The 21,770-nt window shown below is 34.2% G+C and overlaps 4 protein-coding genes across 5 annotated transcripts; 2 read left to right on the top strand and 2 right to left on the bottom strand.

Annotated features, from left to right (window-relative positions):
- Nucleotides 1-95: 95 nt before the first annotated feature.
- On the bottom strand, nucleotides 96-5,088 carry LOC103500727 (receptor-like serine/threonine-protein kinase ALE2). Its single transcript, XM_008464132.3, has 11 exons — nucleotides 4,387-5,088; nucleotides 3,902-3,946; nucleotides 3,615-3,734; nucleotides 3,320-3,517; nucleotides 3,132-3,236; nucleotides 2,908-3,018; nucleotides 2,444-2,812; nucleotides 1,885-2,178; nucleotides 1,365-1,757; nucleotides 1,009-1,252; nucleotides 96-875 (listed from the first exon to the last, which is right to left on the bottom strand). The coding sequence occupies exons 1-11, from the start codon at nucleotides 4,529-4,531 to the stop codon at nucleotides 191-193; spliced, it is 2,709 nt and encodes a 902-aa protein (XP_008462354.1). The 5' UTR covers nucleotides 4,532-5,088; the 3' UTR covers nucleotides 96-190.
- Nucleotides 5,089-10,741: 5,653 nt separating this feature from the next.
- Nucleotides 10,742-11,872, top strand: LOC103500725 (NDR1/HIN1-like protein 6). The gene has a single exon (XM_008464130.3). It carries the CDS (start codon nucleotides 10,846-10,848, stop codon nucleotides 11,635-11,637), a length of 792 nt encoding a protein of 263 aa, XP_008462352.1. The 5' UTR covers nucleotides 10,742-10,845; the 3' UTR covers nucleotides 11,638-11,872.
- Nucleotides 11,873-13,359: 1,487 nt separating this feature from the next.
- Nucleotides 13,360-18,761, top strand: LOC103500723 (chaperonin CPN60-like 2, mitochondrial). The gene is made up of 17 exons (XM_008464128.3): nucleotides 13,360-13,518; nucleotides 13,930-14,061; nucleotides 14,275-14,434; nucleotides 15,113-15,288; nucleotides 15,595-15,690; nucleotides 15,771-15,875; nucleotides 16,105-16,191; nucleotides 16,299-16,388; nucleotides 16,740-16,820; nucleotides 16,901-16,969; nucleotides 17,056-17,133; nucleotides 17,345-17,440; nucleotides 17,515-17,614; nucleotides 17,695-17,798; nucleotides 17,890-17,995; nucleotides 18,161-18,239; nucleotides 18,406-18,761. The coding sequence occupies exons 1-17, from the start codon at nucleotides 13,453-13,455 to the stop codon at nucleotides 18,509-18,511; spliced, it is 1,731 nt and encodes a 576-aa protein (XP_008462350.1). The 5' UTR covers nucleotides 13,360-13,452; the 3' UTR covers nucleotides 18,512-18,761.
- Nucleotides 18,732-21,034, bottom strand: LOC103500724 (LOB domain-containing protein 22). Of its 2 annotated transcripts, XR_007824921.1 has the most exons (3): nucleotides 20,200-21,029; nucleotides 19,245-19,481; nucleotides 18,732-19,150 (listed from the first exon to the last, which is right to left on the bottom strand). XR_007824921.1 is itself a non-coding variant. In XM_017047339.2 (2 exons), exons 1-2 carry the CDS (start codon nucleotides 20,934-20,936, stop codon nucleotides 19,352-19,354), a joined length of 867 nt encoding a protein of 288 aa, XP_016902828.2. In that variant the 5' UTR covers nucleotides 20,937-21,034; the 3' UTR covers nucleotides 19,129-19,351. The 2 variants fall into 2 exon arrangements, 1 of the variants encoding a protein (XP_016902828.2); XM_017047339.2 differs by having other exon boundaries at nucleotides 19,129-19,481; nucleotides 20,200-21,034.
- Nucleotides 21,035-21,770: the final 736 nt, after the last annotated feature.

Below are 21,770 nucleotides of genomic sequence, written 5' to 3'. Positions count from 1 at the left end.
TTTTAATTTTATTGGATTAGTGTTGGTTTATCTTCTCTCAAATTTTGTTTGCGTCATTTTTATGTCAATGACATTGAAATTAGGACTCCAGGAACTGATCTAAACAGATGGCCACAATAACTAAGGGCCTCAGAAATGCAATTGCTTTGAACTTCAAGATGTTGCAATGCAAGATATGGACAAACATAAACTAATGGAATCCAGGCCAAAGCTTTGCAGAAAAGCCATGTTCACTGAAGCTGCCTCTTGACAAACTTCTTAGCTTCTGCCATAAGTGCTTTTTTCTTCCAGTTCTCAATGGTTCCGAGTTTGATGAATGCCATCTAGAAGAAACCAGTTCCTGTCCTTCAAATCTTGCAGATGCACTGATCAAATCCGATGCCGATAATCCTACATTCGTCTCCTTTCCTGAAAGGTAGGTGCGTGAGGACTCAGGAGCATTTAGTATTTCACCAGAAATTCCTCCAAATTTACTATCCATGTAACTAAGAAGTTCGTCTCGGCTGTAACTTCGTGAAACTGGATCATTAGTTTCTTCGAACTCGTTGCAAACGAGTTTCAGGGCTTGGACAACCTCGCCCATAAATGGTCTGTGAGATACTTCCGGTTGCACACACATAGAAGCAATTGCTGCTACTCTGGCCAAGCTATCAATGGAGATATCAGACTTAATAGCTGGGTCGGTGATTGCATCCAATCCCTCCTTGCTTGTGAGAAGTGGACGAGCCCAAGCAACGAGATTTTCTTGTCCAGGTGGAAGCGATAAGTCTACTGGCTTTCTTCCTGTTAGTAGCTCAAGAAGGACAACCCCATAGCTATATACATCGCTCTTTACAAGAAGGTGGCCAGTCATTGCATATTCTGGAGCTAAATAACTGGAAACCAGGAGGTAAGATATTGTATAAGATTAACATATGATGAAGTTGAAAAAAGTAAATGAATTTGAAGCAACTACATGAAAAAGTAAATGAATTTGAAGCAACTACATGACAGAAAGAAATTTTTTACCCAAAAGTTCCCATGACATGTGTTGAGATGTGCTTGTTTCCTTCCTCCAGTGCGGTTCTAGCTAATCCAAAATCTGAAACTTTAGGAGTAAAGTCATATTCCAACAAGATGTTGCTAGCTTTGAAGTCTCGATGAATGACTCGAGGATTGGAGTCTTCATGCAGATAGGCTAAGCCTCGAGCAGCACCGAGGGCAATCTTCATTCGGGCATCCCAATCAAGTGGACTGGTTAACTTGTCAATGCCTGGAACCACACAGAGCAAGTTGAATATGAATACCAAACCATCTAGTTTTAAGCCTATTTTAACAAAACAAGAAACGACGAGTTCTGCCAGATTTTGCAGGAAGTTGCTTACCATGTAAGTGTGATTCGACACTTCCATTAGGGACCAATTCGTAGACTAGGCAGCGAATTTGATCCTCTGTACAGATACCAATCAACTTAACTAGATTTCTATGGTGTAGACGGCTCAGCATCTCGACTTCTGCCAAGAATTCCCGAATACCATGTTGATTATGTCTTTTAAGAACCTTCACAGCTACATCCCTTCCATCTTCTAAACTCCCACTGTATACAATGCCAAAGCCACCTTCTCCTAATATTCTTGCAGAATCAAAGTTGTCTGTGGCTTTCTCCATATCGTTCAAGGTGAAGTTCTTTGCAGCACCAATATACGTCATAGGATCGGCATCGAGACGCGTGGATGAAGAACCAGGTTCACTTCCAACCATTATCAATCCAGCAGTGCCTGTAAAAATAGATCATACCCAGAAAATAAGACCAAGTTCTAGACTGAGTTCAGAACCAAAACAAGTGCAGACACTGAAGGGAATGTCAATCAGAATAATTTATGAATTTGGTTGAATTAGATTTACCTGATGGTTTTGTCGGTGAGGCTATCAAGTTTTGTGGAATTTGAGCTGGTTGATGTGCAGACACTCTGTATCTCAAGAGGCAAAGCCAAGCAAGCCCAACACACATGACAAGGGCAGTGAACGATGAAATAGTAATCACAGCGATCATGTTCCTGCCAAGCCCTTCTTTTTTCCGTCTTGGCACGTCAACTCCCAATGGTTTAATTGCAGTTCCAGCATTAGTATTGCTAGTGTTCAAACCATCATTAATGGATGAAGTACTTGAAGGCGCTAACGGAGGAGATGGTGGAAGACCTGCATGAGCTAGAGCTTATCAGGAAAAAAGAAAATATTGTTGAAGTTTAGGAAGCCCTCTTGAAACTGCTCGAATAAAAAATGGAAGGAACTCCCAGGACAGAAAAAGTATGCCCCTAAGATTGTTGAAGAAATTCATAATGCAAAAAAATTCCTCATATCTTAGCACGACTATTCTAACTGCACTAGATTCACTAGTCCAGATCCACTTTGTGTTGAAATTTTTTAATACTCAAAACCAAAAGATGAAGGATCAAGAGATGACCTGGATATTTGACATTTAATACTTGATATCTACCAAACAAAGAAGCGTTGATGGATATCTTTCTCCCCCAAAATTTCTGGTATATAGAAAAAGCTGTGTTATGATTGAATCTCGATCCTCTTGGAACCAAGTTGATAATGACGGTTGTTTTTTCTAACTGCTGACTAGCAGCATCAGCTCCCATAATTCGAACTTGGCTTTGGTTCAGACTGATACTGTCAGCAATTTCATCTGCAAGTTTTGAAACCAAAGGGAAGAATTCGTATACTGCAACATCAAGAGTGATTTTGACTTGAATCGGCCACACACAGCCACATGGCGTCCCAGGAGGTGTATATGTCAATGGCTCTGTACACGATATTGTACAATCTACAAGCGTGGAATGCAAAACACAAGGTTATTATAATGTGGTTAATTTTCAGATAATTTGATATGTAAATACTAAGAGGTAAGTCCGTGCCTACCCCCATTAGGAGGTGGAGGTGGTAGCATCATAACTTGTGATGGCGGCATGCTCTTCTTCTTCTTCTTCTTGTAAGAACCCATAGGAGATGTTGTAGGTGCAGGAATGGGCACTGTCAGAAGGAAGACATGTACATACCATAGAGTTAACACCATACTTGTGCAATATAAATGATGGAAATAGTGTTTAAGTTTAAAACAAATGTTCAGGTTCTCTTTGTCATACTATAGTAATGGTTGGGTTGAGTTGTTGGTGATGGCGTAGGTCCGGGATACCTCCCTCTTGCTGCAGATGGTAATGGTGACTGAATTGGAGAGACAGCAGCAGGACCTGAAAGATCATTAGTGAATACTTCTATAGATCTAAATGGATGAGATTCAAGAGATGAACTAGTATATCTCGAGACTCTCAACCTTGCTGGCTGCTAGTCGGGGGCAATGCATGATAAGTAGGCTGTGGAGCATGGTTTCTGAACTTCCTTCTTGAATGGCGGAATTTATGAAAAGAGATCGATGGTGAGAATGTATGTTCGTGCCCCCATTTCTTAGCAGGCGTGATAGGTGGAAGTGCAATGCTAGGAGTTAAACTTGAATCATCTGATTGATGAATGGCTACATCAAAAGAAAAGAAAATGTTAATCTTTGTTTATGTGATCTCTTTCAAGATTTGAGAGAAATAACGTAGAAACTAAAATGTACACCCAATTACCTTTATAATGGGAATGGATCTGAGGAGATGAAGTTTTAAATGGTTTTCTAGGGGCAGCATTATCCAAATTGCCATGGTGTTTCCTGCCAAAGCCATGAGATGTTGGAGTGACAGCATGGTCTGTGGCATTACATGGACACAGTTAACTTTCCCTTAGCTTATGTTTTCCAATACTTTTTTTCCATAAAACCATATATATAGAAGATATAAATCAGAAGTTGCCAGTGCTTCAATTCTTAACAAGTTTTAAAGATCCAATTGGTGAAGAAGGTTTGAATTAAGTTCACCTCGAAGTACAGAATGTGATCTGCTCAGTCTGCCTGGGAGAACAACTGCAAAATGACAGCAGTAAAATCAGAAAATGAAACAAAATCTGTGCAAGCAACGTAGTATGAAGTAAATTATTAATATTTTGGTGATTTCCAGTATGCAGCTTTTGTAGCTACTTTGATAAGAGAAAGAACCATGATAAGAAATGTGTTTGGATTTTACCAATCTTGAAAGCAAGCTAAAAATCAACTAGTGATTAGCATATTAATTCTTCTTCTAGTTTCTGAGCCATCCAACTTAAGAACATGAAGGGAAAGAGAAAACACTCTTTGCATGAAGCTAATCATACTGTTTTTTTTCCCTGGAAAAGTGATAAATCAGAATCCCAACTCATTTCAGATCACACCCAGATCCAAATTCAACTCCAAATCAATATTTGTGAAACTTATGCGATCAGATCAAACACAATTCAAAAACTACAGAACCAGACCGAACCTATTACCTGCAGCTTCACAGACACAGAAAAAGCTAACAGCAAAACAAATTTGAAACAGCAGAAACAGTAATCGAAACCCCATCAGAGTCCCAATTTCAAAGGAAATTTCTGCAGTTTTCATCAGATCTCTCCTCTTTCTCCCTTCACTCATCGTCTCCCAAAAATGAGAGAAATCAAAGAGAAACAGACAATATAGCTATTGGGGGACATGGGCACTAGTAACAGCTCAACACAGCAGTTTTTGAAGACAAATGAAGAAGACCCACAAATTGTACTGCAAAAGCGATGGGAATACAACCACAAATCAAATGAAAACTAAGCTCAAGAATTCTCAGAGCTTTAAGAACACTAACACAATACTCCCCTCTTGTCATCTGTGATTAAAGGGGGTTTCTCGATCTGATTAATTAAAAAGGCACTACAAAACACAGAGTTAATCGATCTAAACTTGAGAGAGAAAGGGAGAGAGAGTGAACGAATGGAAATAAAGAGAAAGAGGCTCTTTGTTAAGAGTAATGGAAAGCTTTTTAAAACGGTTTTGATATTGAAAATGCTTGACTTATATTCAACCAAATGTTCAAACGATTCTCTCTGTTAATGCCAAGTTGAAAAACAAGAAGCTGACCCAGTTGGATTTTTTGACTAATCAAGAATTTGGTGACGAAAATTTTAAGTGGGGTTTTGAAAATTAATGGGTTTTGTGCTAATCGTTGAATAGTGAAGACGAATCATTGAATTTTGTGTTTCTTGGTTTCTTTTAGGGCCTAACAAACCAAACCCATTTAGATTGATTAGAAAAATGTATCATCTTTAGTGACAATTAAGCTTAGGCCACACTCTACAAAAACTATTTATGAGTCAACTACCCAATGGCCACTTCATTTCTTTCCCCCCATTTTTTGCATTAAAAAATATGTACAGAGAAAAATATCTAATTGGTGAAAGAAAATGATTGCAATAAAGTTAGTAGGAAGAGGGGAAAACAATTATTCATTCTTTTCTAGCTAGATTTTGTAAAAGTACTTAAATGGTGAGTTAAAAGAAAATTGGTTTAAATTTCGGTTCATAGAAAGTACCTAATTTTTAGATTTAGTCTCCTATTACAATACAAAATTTTAATTCAAAACTTCTTTGATTTCTAGATTTGGTGAAGATATTTTAATTGAGAAATAAACGAATAATAATTAAGACAAAAATTAAATCGTAACTCATAATTGAATTCTCAAACTCATAGAAAATGTATACATAAATGTTAATATTTACACGTATGATCGAATTTCTAAAATGGTATTTAAAATCTTCGGTTTCGTTATTTCATATCAACTCAAACTTTGATGATGTAAACAAAATACCAATAAAAGACATACGAAAGACGAAACTAACAATGCAACGACCTTTTAAGATGTTTTAAAACTATAGAAACTAAACAAATGAAACGATTTCAAGTTCAAGATTGTAGTAGATGCTCGTGAATCTCATATACGCAAATTATCTTTTTTAGTATATGATCTAAAGAAAAATACCTCATAATAAATCATATCACTGGCAAGTATTTAAACAATAATACAATAAGATCCAATCAAACCATCGAATGCACCAAATACAATGATAGTAAGAAAAAAGTGGCTTAAGGATAATCTACGCATCATTAAGAAAATACATTTCAAAATACACTTACATTAGTAGTGTATTCCACTACAATTTATACACAATAAATAAATAACTAAAAGAAATCATTATAGCGATAATCTTTGATCGACAACTAAGTAAGATACAATACAAAATAGTCGAAAAGGGTTTATACTACAAATACACATACGCACATATATATAATAAATACGTAATTCTTTGTGTTATCGTAATTTAAAATTTTTTGTCAACATGAACTCAACAACTGACATTAATATGTTACCGAGGTTTCGAGTAGAGCTATCGAAAAAATACGAATGGATTAAATTTTAGAGGTAAAGGACGCAGCCACCTTAGGGCGGCCCTCAAGATTTGGGTATTTGATTTGTTAACGAAGCCCCCCGACACCGCCTCTCCTTTCTACTATAATAATTTATTTATTAATCCTGCCGTCTCGCTCCCCACGCCCACAACCCAATCATTTGGCTACACGTGTACTCCTTCTCACATCTCTGTCGGTGATTTTTAATCTACAACCGACGATTTTTAATCTCAATAACTCCATTGCTTTCTTTCTCCATCTATTTAATTTCATGGTCGAATGTTTTATACTTCTTGTTTGTGACATCGATATTTCTTTTTATTTTTTTCTACTATTACTTTATAATATTAATATCAATCGTTATCGTCCGATATTCAAATCTTTAATTAAAAATATACGAACTACATATTGTGGGTGATTCAGTAAATTAATCGTAGATATACATTTAGGAGTCGTAATCACATCTTGCCATATCAAATAATAGTTAAAATTCTCCACTGTCGTTTTTATCATTTGCTAAAGTTTTTATTGTTTGACATTTGTAATTTTTGTTTGCTATCTTGTTATCTAATTAAAACAGTATACACATCAAACACATACTATTATAACTCAAAATGAATTAGTCTATTCTAAACATAAACTATAATAATCTATGATTATAATAACTCACTCATTGTTCCAAATACCTCCTTAAAATTTAAGGCTTATAATTTAATATTCAAAACGTAATTGTTGTACTTAAAAAAAATACAAAATAATATATTGTTCGAGTTGATTTTAAAGATATAGTATCAAATTCTATTTTGAATTTTGATTGTTGGGTATATCAAAGCTACTTATTGATATTTAAACTTATATAATTAAATATGTATTTTTAACTAATTTGAGAAAAAAATTACTTTTTAGTGGTGATGAAACATTTCGGAAATTAAACCATCGAAAATATATTCCCAATCTCGAGCTATCTATTAGTAATTTATTACTATTATCACTTCATTTCTACTCAAATTACTTAAACAAAATTATTATTATTGACAAAAAAAAAATCACTACTTTTCATTTTATCACACAACATTTAATTTCTATATTATGTTTGTTTTTTTAGATCTAAAGAACGTTATGCATAATGTGAAGTAATTAAATTAACTTTGTCCCCTAATTATAAGATTAATTAAATACTACAAACCGGCCGTTTTAAAATTTAAATACCTTTGCTTACTTTATAATCCAATAGATTGACAATGGACAATCACCAATTCATTTTAATTAAAATATACATGACACGTGTGTATGCAAATACATATATATTTTTTAAAAGTTCAAATTGTGTATACTTTTTTAAAAAGATCATCATTTTCAAATATATTATATTAAATTGAATTAAAATGTTTGTTGGATAAATTATATATATAAAAAATAGATTAAATGTCTGCATTTTAATAGATATAATAGATTTTTGTGTCTTTTATTATTTCTTTTGTATGAAATGTGAATAGTTTTTTTTTTTTCTTTTGGTAATTGTAAGATCGTAAAAAATATTTGAAAAATTAGGTTCGTGACACATTTTTTTTCTTTTTGTTTGTAATAATAGCAAAAATAGGCATCTAACCCAATTTAAAAGAGAGACTGAAACTGAAAAAGCCTAAAATACCCTTGTTGATTAACAGACTTATGCATAAAATTTGATTGTTATGTGATAGTTATCCAAATTGCATGTGGTGTAAATATAGCAATCAAATATGTCATTTTGCAAAATTTAGAAAATAAAAGACATAATTGCTAAATTCTATTTAGAATCTGCTATCCACCGTATTTTCTTTTAAAGAAAAGACCCATAACAAAATTTTCGATTTTACTATATTTCGTAAATATTTCTGACAATTTTATAATTTATTGTAATTCTCAAAAAATAAAAATAAAAATGAGAATTAAATTAAATTGTTCAACCCCTCAAAATGGATTCAAACTTTGGAAGGTTATAAATACAAAATCAATTGTAACACACAAATCCTAAAAATGACACCACTGGTACTATTTATTTGGAGGTGTGGGTGTCTTGGGAGAATGGATATATATATATATATATATATATATATATATATATATATATATATATATATATATATATATATATATTTATATGTTAAAAGGTAATCCGTGCAAAATTGAAATAAATTAGAATGAGGTTGGTGTTTATGATATAGTTGAAATAAGTATTGTTCAAATTTGAAAACAATTATTGAACATTAAATGCTGCACTTATTATTATTACCTTATATGTAAATCCAATTATTGTCACACCTTCATCTTCTTTTATGTTATAACCATGTGGCCCTACGCATCATGCTCCTTCATTCATCATCACTTGAGTTAAAAAACAAAAATATGATTCATCCCCACTGCTAAAATCTGTTCGGTAATATTTGTGCTCTTTGATTCTGGAGGTTAATACATGTTCGATAATCGTTGTGTTATTTGTTTCTTACGATTATTGCATGTTCGGTAATCATTGTGTTTTTTGATTTTTAAGGTTATTGTTTGTTCGGTAATCATTGTGTTATTTGATTCTTAAGGTTATTATACGTTCCTGTTTGATAATCCATGTGTTATTTGATTCTTAAGGTTATTGTTTGTTCCTGTTCGGTAGTTGTTGTCTTATTTGATTCTTAAGATTATTATATGTTCCTGTTTGATAATCTTTGTGTTCTTTGATTCTTAAGGTTATTATTTGTTCCTGTTCGGTAATCGTTGTCTTCTTTGATTCTTAAGGTTATTGTCTATTTGATAATCTTTGTGTTCTTTGTTTCTTAACGTTATCGTTCCTAATTTGTTACTATCACTTATACTTTCTTTAGTAAAAATGACGAGCTTTTAGCAAAATTCAAAAATAACAAATTTAAACAATTTTTTCTTTTTAATTTTTCAAAATTTGACTTGATTTTAAAAACACTCATGAGATTTATTACCAAAAAAAAAAAATCGAAACCTAACAAATGGAAGTGAGATTTGTAAACTTAATTTTCAAAAACTAAAAACGAAATTGTTATGATTTTGATTTTTTGTTTTGTATTTTTAAAAAGTAAGTTAAAAAAATTTCCTCGACCTCCAAATTTCTTGAGTGTTTAAAAAAAAAACAAAGACATATTTTGAATATCAATAAAATATTTTCTAAAATTGTTTTTGTTTTTGGTTCTAAATTCAAACTCGATACTTAAAGATATATCTAAAAAAAACGTACTTCATCTTCGAAAACCAAAATGGTTATATAGATGTTTAATAATTGAGTTATACAACGTAATAACTTAGTCATTATAATTCAATTGATGTACCAATTTAGTTTTTACCACAAAACTTCACTATCATAGACTAAATTATTACACAATAAAAGCTAGAATTACATGCATTTATTATACTTTTTAAAACTCACGTACCTATTAAATACCTTTCCATCACCTCGGAAATTCCCGCCTCCAAATTTACCACAATACTCGACACTAAAAATAATTATACATTTTATTGATATAGATAGTAAATATTGATTTTCGAAATTTTAAAAACGGAACCCGAAAAGTTTAACTAAACAAATAAAAAATACATATATTAGGAAGTGAGTAGCACGCGGTGAAGAAGGAGTGAGGATTTGCTTTGAGAGTTGGTGATTAGTTGCAAAGTCAAGAGTGTTTGATTCCATCGTTTCACCCTCCCATCCTTTCACTTCCTAACTCTTTCCTCTTATCTCTCTACCTACTACCTATCTCCTTTCTCAAACCTAATAATTCTAATACCAATCATTTAACTGCATACTATTTTCTTGGTATAATTATCTCATCACAAAAAATGTATTAGACGTCAAATAACACATAATTAAAAGAAGGATTAAGCCACATGAGAAGAAAATGAGCAAGTGAGTTCCACACCCTCAATGAGGAATGAGGATTGGTTTGGAATGTTGTGTTTGTTGCAATGTCATGCTCTTTACTTCCATTGTTTTACACTCTTGCTTTCTTTTTTCTTTTTTTTTTTTATTTTTTTTATTTTCATATATATATAATCTTTATTTTCTTTAGTTAAAAAAATGGGAGGAATGCAATCTTTTTAAAATATGAACTCAACCATATACTTCTTTGCTTTGATATATATAAATTACCAAAAAAAAATGTGTCTACGACTACATCCTCAAAAGCTCAATTTTAAGAAAAAAATTTGTTACTTCATACTATAATTCAAATTTCTTAATCTAAACGAATCATATAAACACATTAATCACATAATAAAACAAATAATTTTCAGAAAAATAAAAGGATAATATTTATCAACAAAACATATTTTCATTAAAGAGAGAGAGAGAGAGAGAGAGAAGGAATAAAAAGAAAGAAAAAGGAAGTTCTTCCTTGAAACCAAAGCATTCCATCTTCTTAAAAATCCACTTTGATTCACAAATTCAATACTCACTTTCTTTCTTCTTAACTTACCTTTTTCTGATCAATTTCTTCTCCTCCTCCTCTGCTCTGGCCATGGCAGACAGAGTCTATCCCAACGCCGCCGGTAAAGCCAATCCCAATGCAAATTCCAACGATAACATTAACCCAACAGCGACGGCCAATGCGCCGCCCTTTCCTTCCACCAAATCCCAACTCTACGGCGCCTCCCGCCCACCTTACCGCCCTCAACCCCATAATCGTCGCCGTTCCCGCTGTTGCTCCATCTGCATATGGCTAACGGCGATCATCGTCACTGTTGTCGTCCTCCTCGCCGTCGCCTCCACCATCGTATATCTAGTTTATCGTCCTCGTCGTCCGTCATTCTCCATCACTTCTCTCAAAATTGATTCCTTCAAATTCACTCCCTCTTCACAGCTCAATTCCAAATTCGATTTAAATCTTGCTACTACAAACCCCAACAAGAAGGTCAAGTTCATTTACAGCCCACTTTCCGTCGCCGTCTTGTCAAACGGCGTCGATGTCGGCGATGGATCGTTCCCTGAATTCGTGCACGAGAAGAGGAACACCACGGCAATGAAGGTGACGGTGGAAAGCAGTGGTGGAGAGATCGAGGGCGAGTCGGTCGATTCGTTGAAGGCGGCGGTGAAGAGCAAAGCTGGATTGCCGTTGGAGATTAAGGTGGAGACGAAAGTGAAGGTGAAAATGGGATGGTTGAAGATGCCGAAGGTTGGACTTAGGGCTCATTGCGATGGAATTACGGCGGTAGTTCCGACGAGTAAGAAGAAGACGGCGGTTGTTGCGGCGGTGGAGAATGCGGAGTGTAAGGTGGATTTCAGAGTGAAGATTTGGAAATGGATTGTTTGAATTTTTAGAAGACGATGTAAGAGAGGGAATTTGAAGTTTGTTGTTTTTATACTGTCTTTTTTTCCCCCTTCTTTTTTTCGATTTCTTTTCTTTCTTTTTACTAATTTGTTTGTTAATTTCAAATTTTGATTTCTTAATTACTTTCTCCCGGTGATTATTATTGTATTTGTAAACAAGAATATTTGGGTTATTATCAAATCAAAAATAGCACATAGTATGCATTGATGATCCTAAATTCGAATCTTCCCATCTATTGTATTAAAAATACATTAATTATAGTATATCATATTTATACAGTACAAAATAATTATAAAAACGAAAAAATCTTATAGGTCCATAACCCTGATCAACATGTGATGAATAGGTCACCTGCATACATGAGTAATCTTCTTTCTGAACGATCGTGTACTACAATCAATCATGATACATGATCGTGTAGTTTATTTTTAACGATGGGAAAAAATGCTTTAAATTAAACGATCGTATTGATTATGATAAACAATCGTGTAGTCATGTAAATTATTGTTAAGAACTTCAAATCTAACGATTGTATTAAATATAACAAACTATCATTTAGATCAAATCAACACGATTGTGTAGTTATTTTAAAACGATGAAAAAATGGCATTCCACGGTAAACAATCGTGTTTGTTGACAATGATAAACGATCGTCTAGATCATGTTAGAATGATATTTAAACGATTTTGATATTTTCGAATATGAAGAAGATGAATTAGCTTCAAATAATTTTGTTGAATATGATGAAAATGAATTAAAAGATTTAAACAAAAAAAAAAATAAATCGTTTAAAAATACAAAAAATAAAATCCGATAGATGGAATAAATAAATTTGGAAGAAAAGATGAATAAATAGATAGAAGAAGAAAAAGTAGTGACGAATCACTTGCAATATTTAAGAAAAATTTAAAAACTAGAAAAATATCTTTACCAACTTCGTTGTACCGATCTTAAATATTTTTGAATTTTGTTACATGTAAATTATTCTTAGGGATAGTTGCAAATGTAACAATTATATTCAAAATAATTAAGTATATAACAACATTTTAAAAAATTGCAAATATAACAAAATTTGTCAAAATCTATCAATGATAGGAGTCTATCACTGGTAGACCATGTAGCAAATGTTGGTCTATTATGATAAATCATAGGAGTCTATCAATGATAAAAATATATCACCGATAGATTTTACTGTATTTGTAATTTTTTAAAAATATTACTACATAGTTAATAATTATTATAACAATTAATAATTATCGTAACAATGACTATCCGTTCTAATTACCCTTATTTTTAAGGGTAATTATAATAGGTAGAAATTTTTAGAATAATTATTAAGTATGTAGCAATATTTTAAAAAAATTACAATATAGCAAAATCTATCAGTGATAGACTCCTATCATTGATAGATTTTAACAGATTTTGCTATATTTACAATTTTTTTAAAATGTTACTATATACTTAATTATTTCGAATATAATGAATACATCTGCATCTATCCCTATTTTTAACTATATTGTATATTGTCTTTTGATGGGCTTTATAACGTGGAATCCCCAACTTCAGGCCCAGACGATTCCTAAAACAAATGGGCTTTGTAGACACTTTTTCCCCACCGGACGTAATCAATCCTCTACGACAATTTTAAAATGGGCGCGAATCTGAACCGTCCAATGACCATACAATTGCCATTGATGTTTTCTTCAAAACCTCTGCTTAAACCCTCACTGGCAGAAAGCAGAAACTGAAGGCGTCTATCTCTCTCTCTCTCTGTGGACTCCCTGGCCATTCACGGCGATGTATCGATTAGCTTCGAAATTGAAATTGGCTTCCTCATTCGGCTCCTCAACGTCGAGAAAACTTGTAAGACGAATTAACATTATTACTCATTGTATTTCTCCATGTTTGATTGTTTCGTGGTATGTGGGTGCTGCTTGCTCAATTTGTTATATAACTGTAGGATGAAATTTATTTTTGGTGTCAGTCGTAGTATTTTAGTTTAAATAAGTTCAGCGAGCTTTAAATTTTCCCTCCTCGTTTTCTTAAATTTTTGAGGAGTGATTACCATTTTTTATTTGCGCGTGCGTTTCTTGTAATGAAGAAATGAATGTTGTTTGTGATATTTAGCGGTTGAACAATAGATAAGGTTATTGAAGCTGATCGGGTTCTGATTCAGTGGTTCTTGTATTTTGCGATTGTTTTTGGTTCAGTTGATTACGGAGTGATTTGGATTGAAATTTAAGAAATCAATTTCGGTTTGCTTTGGATTTGAAGGTATGTAGCCGGGTAACAAGCAGCAGAAGTTATGTGGCGAAGGATATCAATTTTGGGAATGGGGCTCGTGCAGCTATGCTACAAGGTGTCTCGGAGGTTGCTGAAGCTGTTAAAGTGACAATGGGACCAAAGGTATTGGACCTGATTGATCATTTTTATTTTTGGCGGGTTTTCTAGTACTTCACTTGCTGGGAACGTGGGAATTTGTAATGGTGGAACGTGGAAGGAAACCCTGCACTTTACTTTAAGATGTTTGCACATTTGTTGACGGCTATTTGAATTTAAAAGGGAATTGTAACTAATTAATAGTGCTTTGCTTCTTTCTCATTGTGGTCATTGAAATAGGGTCGCAATGTAATTATTGATTCAAGATTAGGGAGCCCAAAAGTCACAAAGGATGGTGTTACTGTAGCTAAAAGTATCCAATTCAAGGATAAGGCTAAGAATGTTGGGGCAGATCTTGTAAAGCAAGTTGCGAGTGCCACAAACACTGCTGCTGGAGACGGTATCTTCTTCATTTAGCCTGAACTGCCTTTATCATTGTCATTATTATTACTATGATGATGATGATGTTATTGTTTAATTTTTATTACTAATATCATATATGGTGAGAAGTTCTAGCGATGTTCATACTGGGACTTACAACACTAGAATATGTAGATACAAGACATTAAGTAACAGAAGATGGGTAGTGGACGTTAATTTTGAATTGAGCTTATGGTCAAGATGGGGATGGGATTCTGTAGTAACATTTTCAGTACTCAGTTATGTGTGGACAACGAGGCTGCTGTGTTTGGCTGCCTCAAAACAACTCTTGGGTGTGGATTAAAAAAATTGCATGCCCCAGCCCCTAATAGCAACTAGATAAATTTAAGATGCTTCTCTTGATACATTTCACGATGAAAAATTGCCAGCCATATTGTGGTGGCTTCACTCAAGGGTTTCTCCTATGCCCTCTCCTTATAGGCTTGTAATTCTCAGAAATTGTACAGTGGGCAGTGAGGATGGTTTTACATTTTTGTATGCCTTTTGGACTTTGTGTCAGGTTGTGCTATTTGTTGACTTGTGAAGACTTAGCAATGGAGATTCTAAGAGTTGCATAGCTCGACATATTGGAAGTTATGCTTTTGAACTTGAACAAGCAAGTTTTTTGTTCATGAATGAACTGTGTATCTTGTCGCAGGTACAACTTGCGCAACTGTGCTGACTCAGGCCATTCTCACTGAAGGTTGCAAGTCAATAGCTGCAGGTGTAAACGTGATGGATTTACGCATTGGTATAAAAAAAGCAGTTGATGCTGTTATCTCTGAGTTGAAAAGCACAGCATTGATGATAAGCACCCCAGAAGAAATTACCCAGGTAACGTGGTTTGTAACACCTGTAGAGCTTTTGAATGTTGCACCTCCTCGTTCATGCTCTTTCTTGAGTTTTGAAGCATGAGTATATTGATCCTAGAGCAGTTTCCGTTTTCTTAATGTCCATTTTTTGTAATAGTAAGTGTAAATTTGTCATCTGGATCATTAGTTTTTTCTATGGGCATGAAACATTTTTTTCAACTATATTGCTCTTCTTTTTAGTCTTCTTTTATATCCTAGATTTGACACTATCTGTTCTACTGTTTCCTACCTTTTTACTTTTCCTTTGGTTACTTTTATTTACGGACAGGTTGCCACTATTTCTGCAAATGGTGAACGTGAGATTGGAGAACTGCTAGCAAGGGCAATGGAGAAAGTTGGAAGGGAAGGAGTGATTACTGTTTCTGTGAGCATTCTTTCCTCGCTTGCTTTTATATGAAATGATAATTGAACATATGAACATTAGTAACTTCTATGTCTCGCTAGGATGGAAATACTTTGGAAGATGAATTGGAAGTGGTGGAAGGAATGAAGCTAGGCAGAGGTTTTATTTCTCCTTATTTTATTAACGATCAAAAGAGCCAGAAATGTGTAAGTTTGTTTTCATTTTGCAATTGTTAAAAGTTTTTGGTGTTTAATGAACTAATAACATTGACACTGCTTGCCGAGGCCTGAGCATGAGAAAATATCATTAAATACTTCGTTGCAAATTTCTGTGTGGATTATGTGATAGAATGTGGAGCGTAGCATGTAATTTTGAAAATTTTGTCTCTGGTATAACAATTTTAGCCTGGAATCTATAATGCATCAAACTGTGCAGGAACTGGAAAACCCTTTCATTCTTATACATGAAAAGAAGATTTCAGATATGAACTTACTCCTGAGAGCACTTGAACTTGCAGTAACGGTATCAATCTTAATTTTGTTTCTACTAATTTTCTTTCACGTGCAATGTAGGGTGAATAAAATGCCTGAACGTTATAAACTAACGAGATAAGTTTATTCTCTGAGCAGAACAAAAGGGCACTTCTTGTTGTTGCTGAGGATGTTGAGAGTGACGCACTTGCCATGCTAATACTTAACAAGCATCGTGCTGGCCTGAAGGTGATTGCTTGTTATACATTTGTCTTATTCTATTAGAAATGTGGCACTGAGGCTCATTTTAACTTTTTCTTTATTGCTATTGCATGATTGTGCACAATGTTTTAAAATGTTGAAGGCAACCATGAGGCTTTTTCTCATAGTGAAATTACATGCTGATATAACGGTGGAAACAATAATTTAAGCATTTGTATTATGTTCTCTTATGTGCATGGGGATGACTAAAGTTACATTATAACCGCCATTAGAACTTCATAAGTTTCCCTTGCAGCAATATTGACCATAACTCGAATCCTACAATCATTAACCCTACTTTGTTGTTCACATAGCACTTTCATTATTTTCTGCTTTCAGGTTTGTGCAATCAAAGCTCCTGGTTTTGGGGACAATAGAAGAGCAAATTTGGATGATCTTTCCATTCTAACGGGAGGAGAGGTGATACAAAGTAGTCTAATCTAAGTTCATTGTATCAACATTTTGTGCGACAGTTTAGTTACACTTAAACTGAATAACAGGTCATCACCAATGAACGTGGTTTAACTCTGGACAAAGTGCAAGTGGAGATGCTTGGTACTGCCAAAAAGGTTCACGCCCAGTCCGTTATACCGCTTCTTCTTTTTACTGTTATTTTTTTGTTAATGCTTCATGCACAGTGTGAACTTTTGCTCAGGTTACTGTCTCTCTTGACGATACAATCATTCTTCACGGAGGTGGAGATAAGAAACTAATTGAAGAAAGATGTGAGCAGGTTTGTTGCAGCTATCTAAGTCAGTGTTCCTGATGAGATTCTTTTAAATCACCTTTTTAAAATTATTCTATTCCTCTTGAGGCTGAAAAGGAGATTATCGCTTAATTGAAGCTGGAGTTTTCTTGGAGACCATGGGAATGTGTATAAAAGTGTAGAATCTTATTTTATGAATTCCTATTAATACTGTAGCCTGACTGTGATTGCCTTGCAGTTGAGGACGAGTATTGACAAGAGTACTGCAATGTTTGACAAGGAAAAAGCCCAGGAACGATTATCAAAACTCTCTGGTGGTGTAGCAGTCTTCAAGGTAGAGTGTTTGCCTTGATAATGTTCTGAAAGATATTTGTATCCCTCATTATAAACAATTCAGTTCTTTGGCAGGTAGGTGGGGTAAGCGAGGCTGAAGTTGGGGAGAGGAAAGACAGAGTCACAGATGCCCTGAATGCCACAAGAGCAGCTGTGGAGGAAGGAATTGTGCCAGGTAAGCTTTTCTTAAACTGGACAAAGTATTGTATTGTTGAAGACATCTCCGTGCTGTTGGTGAATAATTGCTATTGTTAGGTGGTGGAGTTGCCCTTTTGCATGCTACGAAGGTTCTGGATGAACTTCAAGCTCAAAATGAAGACCAGAAAAGAGGAATAGAAATAGTGCAACATGCTCTTAGGGTTTGTTCGTTTCTTTGAGTTTTCAGAACTACTTTTTGGGGCTCATCTTGACCACTTGTTTTCTCAAAACAAAACTTTGGTTTTTTTACAGGCACCTACATCTGCAATAGTCTCAAATGCTGGATACGATGGTGCTTTGGTTGTTGGAAAGTTATTAGAACAGGATGACCGTAATTTGGGTTTTGATGCTGCCAAAGGTATGCTACTTTCAACCGTCGGAAAAGTTTTAAGTCTACGGATATGCAATACGTAACAAGATATCCTTTTTTCCACTTGTCATAGAAGGACCAATCGACTTTTACACACACGAAATTTGGTTTTCAATATGGAGTTTCTAAGTGGGAAGTTCTTGTGCAAAACAGGTGTATATGTTGACATGGTGAAAGCTGGAATTGTAGATCCGCTGAAAGTTGTGAGAACTGCTTTAGTGGATGCTTCCAGGTGAATATTTTATCCGTTTCCCTTGTCAAAATTTGCCAAACTTAGTTCTTTTTCATTCTCTAGGAAGTGTTTTTAAACCTTGAACTTAAAAGCAAACTACCAAAATGTTGTACTATATCCACTTCTAAACGCACTAATTAATAGTTTGATTTTCTTGAATTTACAGTGTCTCATTGCTGTTGGCAACAGCCGAGGCAGCTATAGTGGAACATCCTAATAAAACGAACAAGCTTCCGAGTAGAATGCCAGCAATGAATGATATGAACTTCTAGGGAAATTACTCTAAATCTGATTCCGTTACATTTCTTAACTTCCATTGGTAATTAATTTAAAAAAACAATATGATGTGATCAATTGATTAATTTATACAGGGAACTGTACTCAAGGGGATGATGGCTCTGGATGAACCGATGTTCATCTACAGAATCCCTTGTTTTGTGAACCCATTCAAGTGAGTTTTTTTCCACTTTCTTGTAAGACATCAAGCAGCAATGAGAATGAGATTAGATCAGTTTGTCATAATGCCAATTCTGTTATCTTTACATAATTACTTTAAATATTCTTTTTTTGAGCTCTAGAGCATATTACAAAAGTGGGGTATGGTGGTTTGAATCTCCAACTTCAAGGAAAGAAGCAAAAAGAAACTAAGATAACGCAATTTTTTGGGTTGTGAAAAATTGAGTTTCCTTCACTTTTTTTGTAAGATAAGCAGCAGTTATGAAAAGGAGATTGGATCAGCCGTAATGGTCATATTTACGGTCTTTTACTTTGTTCTTTGTTCCATATTCAAAACAGCATTCGCTTTTTGAGCTCTAGTTTTTCTTTAAGTTTGAGTCATCAACTTCAAGGAGGTACTTTGAACTTTAATGGAAATCACAAGACAAGAAGATGCATAAACAAATATTTAATTCCTGTGAAGTATGAAAAGTTAATCAATTGGTATATTGATATATCTAAGTACATGGAATGAATGATGGAGAAGGGTGTAAATTATTCATATCTTACCTCATTCTCTTTTATAAATGACTCACACCTTTTCTTCTCCTAAGGCATTTATGGACTAATTAATCAAAGAAAACTAAAGTGACGAAGGAGAAGGGGCTGTGCTGAAGCTAAGTATCACAAGTTGGGAAGGTAAATAAAGTGTCTATTGCACCTTTAAGTTCTTGATCTTGAACCTGTTGTATTGGGTCAGAATCTTCTTTCAATATCATATTGTCCATCTTCAGCATTGGTTCTTCACTGCACAGTTCAAATGAGTCAAACACTTTAGATTTTATTTTCCAATTTTGTCATCAATTCATTACAGCCTGAAAATTTACCATTAGTCCGATATAATGTTAATCCATTTGGTTCTTTGAAAGCAAATAAAAGTCCATACTCTGCTTGAAGGTTCCGAATTAGGCCTTAGGCTATGTAAAGTAGTTTTGAGAGAGTTCAAAGATGACACCTTTTGAAAAGAAGAGGGACACTTTTGCAGCAAACAACAGAGTTTTAGGATAAATTTTTCAATTTAGCAAAAACAAAGATAAAAAATTATAGCTTGCCTCCCAGAAATTGTCCTTGGGTTCCTTGGCCCATTGGGCTTGATCAAGGCAAATGATTGGTCTGGCCCATAAAGAAAATCAAGGGCTTTATTGGATTATGGGCCAAGCTTGAAGTTAAGAGTTCGGTATTACGTCATTTGGCGCCAAATTAAACAATCATATAAAATTCAAAATGCTTAGAGAATTAATAAAAAGAAAATAATAATAATAAATATATATCGAGAAAACTTATTTAGCAATTGCAATTTAATTTAAAATCAAACATTTATCACACAATCAATTTGAAATAAAGAGAAAAATAAAAATATTTAGGTATAGAAAAAAAAATAGCAATTGAAGAATAAAAAAAATTGTAAAATTAGTGCCATGCAAGAAAAAATAAAAGGGGGGGGGGGGGGGGGGGTGAAACTGACCTACGATGAACCAAATCATGATGATCGATTTGAAATTTAAGTTGTTGTTGATGTTGTTGATTATTATCATCGATTTTGATGTCATGGAAATCATGAACAGAGCCAGCTTGTTTCAATTGCAATGAAGAACACGACGAATCTTGAATTCCCCAAACCTCCACTTCTTGATCTTCCAAACTCTCTCCATTCTCATTTTCCCCAACCACAAACCCTTCCCCTTCATATCCTTCCACAAATTGATGCTCAATCCCGCTATATCCACTCATCGGATCCCCTTCCAGAATCGCGGCAGCAGCAGCAGCAGCCGCGGCAGCAGCGGCCTGTTGCTTACAAATCGCCAATTGATGGAGCACAATCTCAAGCTCCGCCTTATTGTATTCAATTTGACGTTGAAGATCTCGAATAATCCGATAGCAACCGCCAACCGGATCAACGGATCGAACATCAGATTGAAAAATAATGGTACGCATTGCTTCTTCCTTCTCAAACGGATCAAGATTCTTGATAATTTTAGTAATATTGCTAACGCCGAAGAGTTTATGAGCGTTTAAGAATTGACGTTGACGATCGTGAGGGAAATAAGGAGCGAGAATGCAATCGGGAGCGCACTTACGTCGTTGGTATTTACAAGCAGCACAGGCTTGGGTGGTGGAGGAAGTGGTGGTTGTGACGGGGGCGGTGGAGGATTTGGAGAGGTGGTGGTGGTGGTTGTGGTGGTGGTGAGTGATGGGGCTCATTTGAGGGGTTAAGGGTTAAGGAGTGTTTGTTGTTGTTGAAGATGGAAGGTATTGAGAGAGCGGGTGCGGCTCCCGCGGGGATGGGAGAAACCGGATTTTGTTCTTTGCTTTTGCTTATTTTTTGGGGGAGAAATATTAAAATTTGAGGGATTTCGTTTCTTCTTTGTGTTCTTTGCTCTTTTTTCTTGTTTTTCCAGTTTTTTCTCTTTATTTTTTACTTTTTGAGGGAATGGATGGATACGAAATGCTAAACCATTTTAACTATTTTTAGTTACAATCAGCAACGATAATTCTGCAAAATGGGGGATTTCTTCTAACTGATTTTTTCCACCTTTTCTTTATTATTATTATTATTATTATTATTATTATTTTTTTTTTTCATTTCTCTCTTTTCTTCAAATTACCTTTTTCTGATATTTTCCAATAACAATATTTAAATTTTACTAATATTATTTATTTATATGCAATTTCTTATAATTTTATACATAAAAATCAGACTTGGGAATTAAGTCAGTTTGATTTGGTTTTTTTCCCTCAAGGTTATTGCCAAATTATTGAATTCTTTATGGCTTTCAAATATAATGAAAGTCCAATATTGAAAGTTTTATAAGTGTAGTATATTTTTTAAACAAATGATGAAGTTTAGGAATATTGATATCGTGTTTCGAGAAGTGACGGTTTTATTTTTTAGGTTATTGATAAACCATTTAGATTCTAATTAATTTATGATAGATAATATTAAAACTTCTTGAGATTGATAGTCTTGAAAAATTACTAAAGAAACTGAGTTATTTATTGAATACAATAAAAATAGCAAAACAATAAAACTATCGT

This window comes from Cucumis melo, chromosome 1 (assembly GCF_025177605.1).
Source record: "Cucumis melo cultivar AY chromosome 1, USDA_Cmelo_AY_1.0, whole genome shotgun sequence".
Classification (NCBI taxonomy): Eukaryota; Viridiplantae; Streptophyta; class Magnoliopsida; order Cucurbitales; family Cucurbitaceae; genus Cucumis; species Cucumis melo.
Note: the sequence above shows the minus strand (reverse complement) of the source record. Positions and strands in the feature narration are given on the sequence as shown.

Coding starts and splice junctions, on each gene's coding strand:
- LOC103500724 (XM_017047339.2), bottom strand. CDS start 20,936: ATGAGCCCCATCACTCACCACCACCACAACCACCACCACCACCTCTCC. Junction 19,482..20,199: donor CATGATTTGGTTCATCGTAG/GTCAGTTTCACC, acceptor TGAACTGTGCAG/TGAAGAACCAATGCTGAAGA.
- LOC103500727 (XM_008464132.3), bottom strand. CDS start 4,531: ATGAGTGAAGGGAGAAAGAGGAGAGATCTGATGAAAACTGCAGAAATT. Junction 3,019..3,131: donor TCAACCCAACCATTACTATA/GTATGACAAAGA, acceptor TCCTTCTGACAG/TGCCCATTCCTGCACCTACA. Junction 2,813..2,907: donor ACCTCCACCTCCTAATGGGG/GTAGGCACGGAC, acceptor CCACGCTTGTAG/ATTGTACAATATCGTGTACA.
- LOC103500723 (XM_008464128.3), top strand. CDS start 13,453: ATGTATCGATTAGCTTCGAAATTGAAATTGGCTTCCTCATTCGGCTCC. Junction 17,615..17,694: donor GGAGGAAGGAATTGTGCCAG/GTAAGCTTTTCT, acceptor TGCTATTGTTAG/GTGGTGGAGTTGCCCTTTTG. Junction 18,240..18,405: donor GCTTTAGTGGATGCTTCCAG/GTGAATATTTTA, acceptor TTGAATTTACAG/TGTCTCATTGCTGTTGGCAA.
- LOC103500725 (XM_008464130.3), top strand. CDS start 10,846: ATGGCAGACAGAGTCTATCCCAACGCCGCCGGTAAAGCCAATCCCAAT.